This window comes from Dictyostelium discoideum (genome assembly GCF_000004695.1).
Source record: "Dictyostelium discoideum AX4 chromosome 5 chromosome, whole genome shotgun sequence".
Classification (NCBI taxonomy): domain Eukaryota; phylum Evosea; class Eumycetozoa; order Dictyosteliales; family Dictyosteliaceae; genus Dictyostelium; species Dictyostelium discoideum.
The window spans coordinates 4,798,680-4,800,477 of NC_007091.3; the positions used below are offsets into that span (position 1 = coordinate 4,798,680).

At 27.0% G+C, this 1,798-nt stretch overlaps 1 protein-coding gene across 1 annotated transcript; it reads right to left on the bottom strand.

Moving 5' to 3' along the window:
• DDB_G0290955 (hypothetical protein) lies at positions 1-1,582 on the bottom strand (the record flags this gene model as incomplete). Its single annotated transcript, XM_630376.1, has 5 exons — positions 1-113; positions 215-466; positions 529-763; positions 832-1,091; positions 1,554-1,582. Coding segments are annotated over 5 exons (889 nt in total), but the record flags the coding sequence as incomplete, so codon positions are not given.
• Positions 1,583-1,798: the final 216 nt, after the last annotated feature.

The window sequence follows — 1,798 nt, forward strand, 5'->3', positions numbered from 1 at the left end:
TAATGTAGCATGTTTGAAATAATGGTTTAATTCCGATTGCTTGATAAGGTGACATGCCGATAGCTCTGTGTTTTCTATTACATATACTTCCAAGGCCTAATTCTAAATAAGAGCTAATTGTTTGAGTTTTACACTATATTTTCGCTGTCAAATTTGGTAAATAAATGTTAGTAATTTAAAAAATATAGGGTGTAAATTAGAAGAGGGTACTAACTCTTCCTTTTGAAAATTTCTTATTAATTTTTTAATTTCTTGATTTACTCTTTCCACCATTCCTTGAGTTGTTGGTGTACGAAGTGCTCCATGAGCAGCTTTGGATGAAAGAAATGCAAACTCGCGAAATTGATCAAACACTTTGTTTTTGAATTCCTTTCCATTATCGCAATGCCACTTCTTGATAAGTTTATCTTTGTATGTAATGGCCAAAAAATTGTAAATTGGAACTGCTTTTTTATATGTAAGACATCTTTTAAAATAATGGTTAATATAAATAATATTGAACTTTTAGGATAGTATTAAGGTAATTACCTTCCAGTTGCAAATTTTGTGAAAGAATCGACACAAATAAGAATATAGACAATGTGTGAATCGTTTGCTTCTTTTACATTATCATTTTTGATAGTTTCCCAATTAGAAGAGAATCTATCGGTAGATTCTATAATGATATCATTATTTCTATGCTCTCCTTTTAAAGATGTTAAATCAAAAACCATTCTTGAATACTCTTCAGTATCTTCAATTGCAACATATTCTTTATTGATACCTATATTAAAATTATTAATATCATTTGATATAAATAATAATTTTTATTAATTTAAATTAATATTTTACCCTTAATTTTGTTTCTTTGGCATATATCACATTGCTTGACTGCATTATCAACCATTACCCACATACCAGTACAAAAATACATTGACTTGAATTTTTGGTAAGTGGCATCTCTTCCAATATGACCTTTATGCATCTCGTCCCAATGGTTTGAAAACTCAACATCATTAATGACCTTACGGAGGACACTAGATGAAATGGTTTGGCCATCATTGGTTGTAAAAACTTTCTTTTCGGATTTAAGTAACTCTTCGTGACCATTTCTTTAAAAAATTAAGATTATATTATTAGATATTTTAATAATGAATTTGATTCAACATTATGAAACTTATAAACATACACAGCAAAGAAAAATGCACCTTTAAAGCAAATTTAAAGAAAAGTTGATTTAAATTGGATTTAAATTGAATTTAAAGCCGCGTTTAAAAAATTCATTTTTAAGGTAATTTTTAAGGTAATTTTTAAGATATTTAAAAATGCCTTTAAAATTTGCTTTAAAATAATTTTTTAAGCAATTTTAAAGGTGATTTTAAAGGTGATTTTAAAGGTGATTTTTAAGGTAATTTTTAAGATAATTTTTAAGATATTTAAAAATACCTTTAAAATTTATTTTAAATTAATTTTAAATAGGATTTAAAGTAGATTTAAAGTAGATTTAAAGTGAATTTAAATTTCCTTTAAACATAAATTTAAGGTTTTTAATAAAAAAGATCTAATTTTAGAACAAAAAAATGGGGATAAAATATTCTATCATTTTTAAATTTTCATCAAAGCAATCAAATGGTGTAATGGTTGATGAGACTACCCTTTGATAGAGGGTCGGGGGATCGAATCCCTTTTGGTAATTTTTGAAAAATTAAAAAAAAAATTTTAAAAAATTTATCCGTTAAATAACGGCTTCGAACTCAGGACCTCGCTTTTAAAGCGATTAAAAAGGTAATTCTTAAAGGGCCCCCCCCCCCCCCCCCCC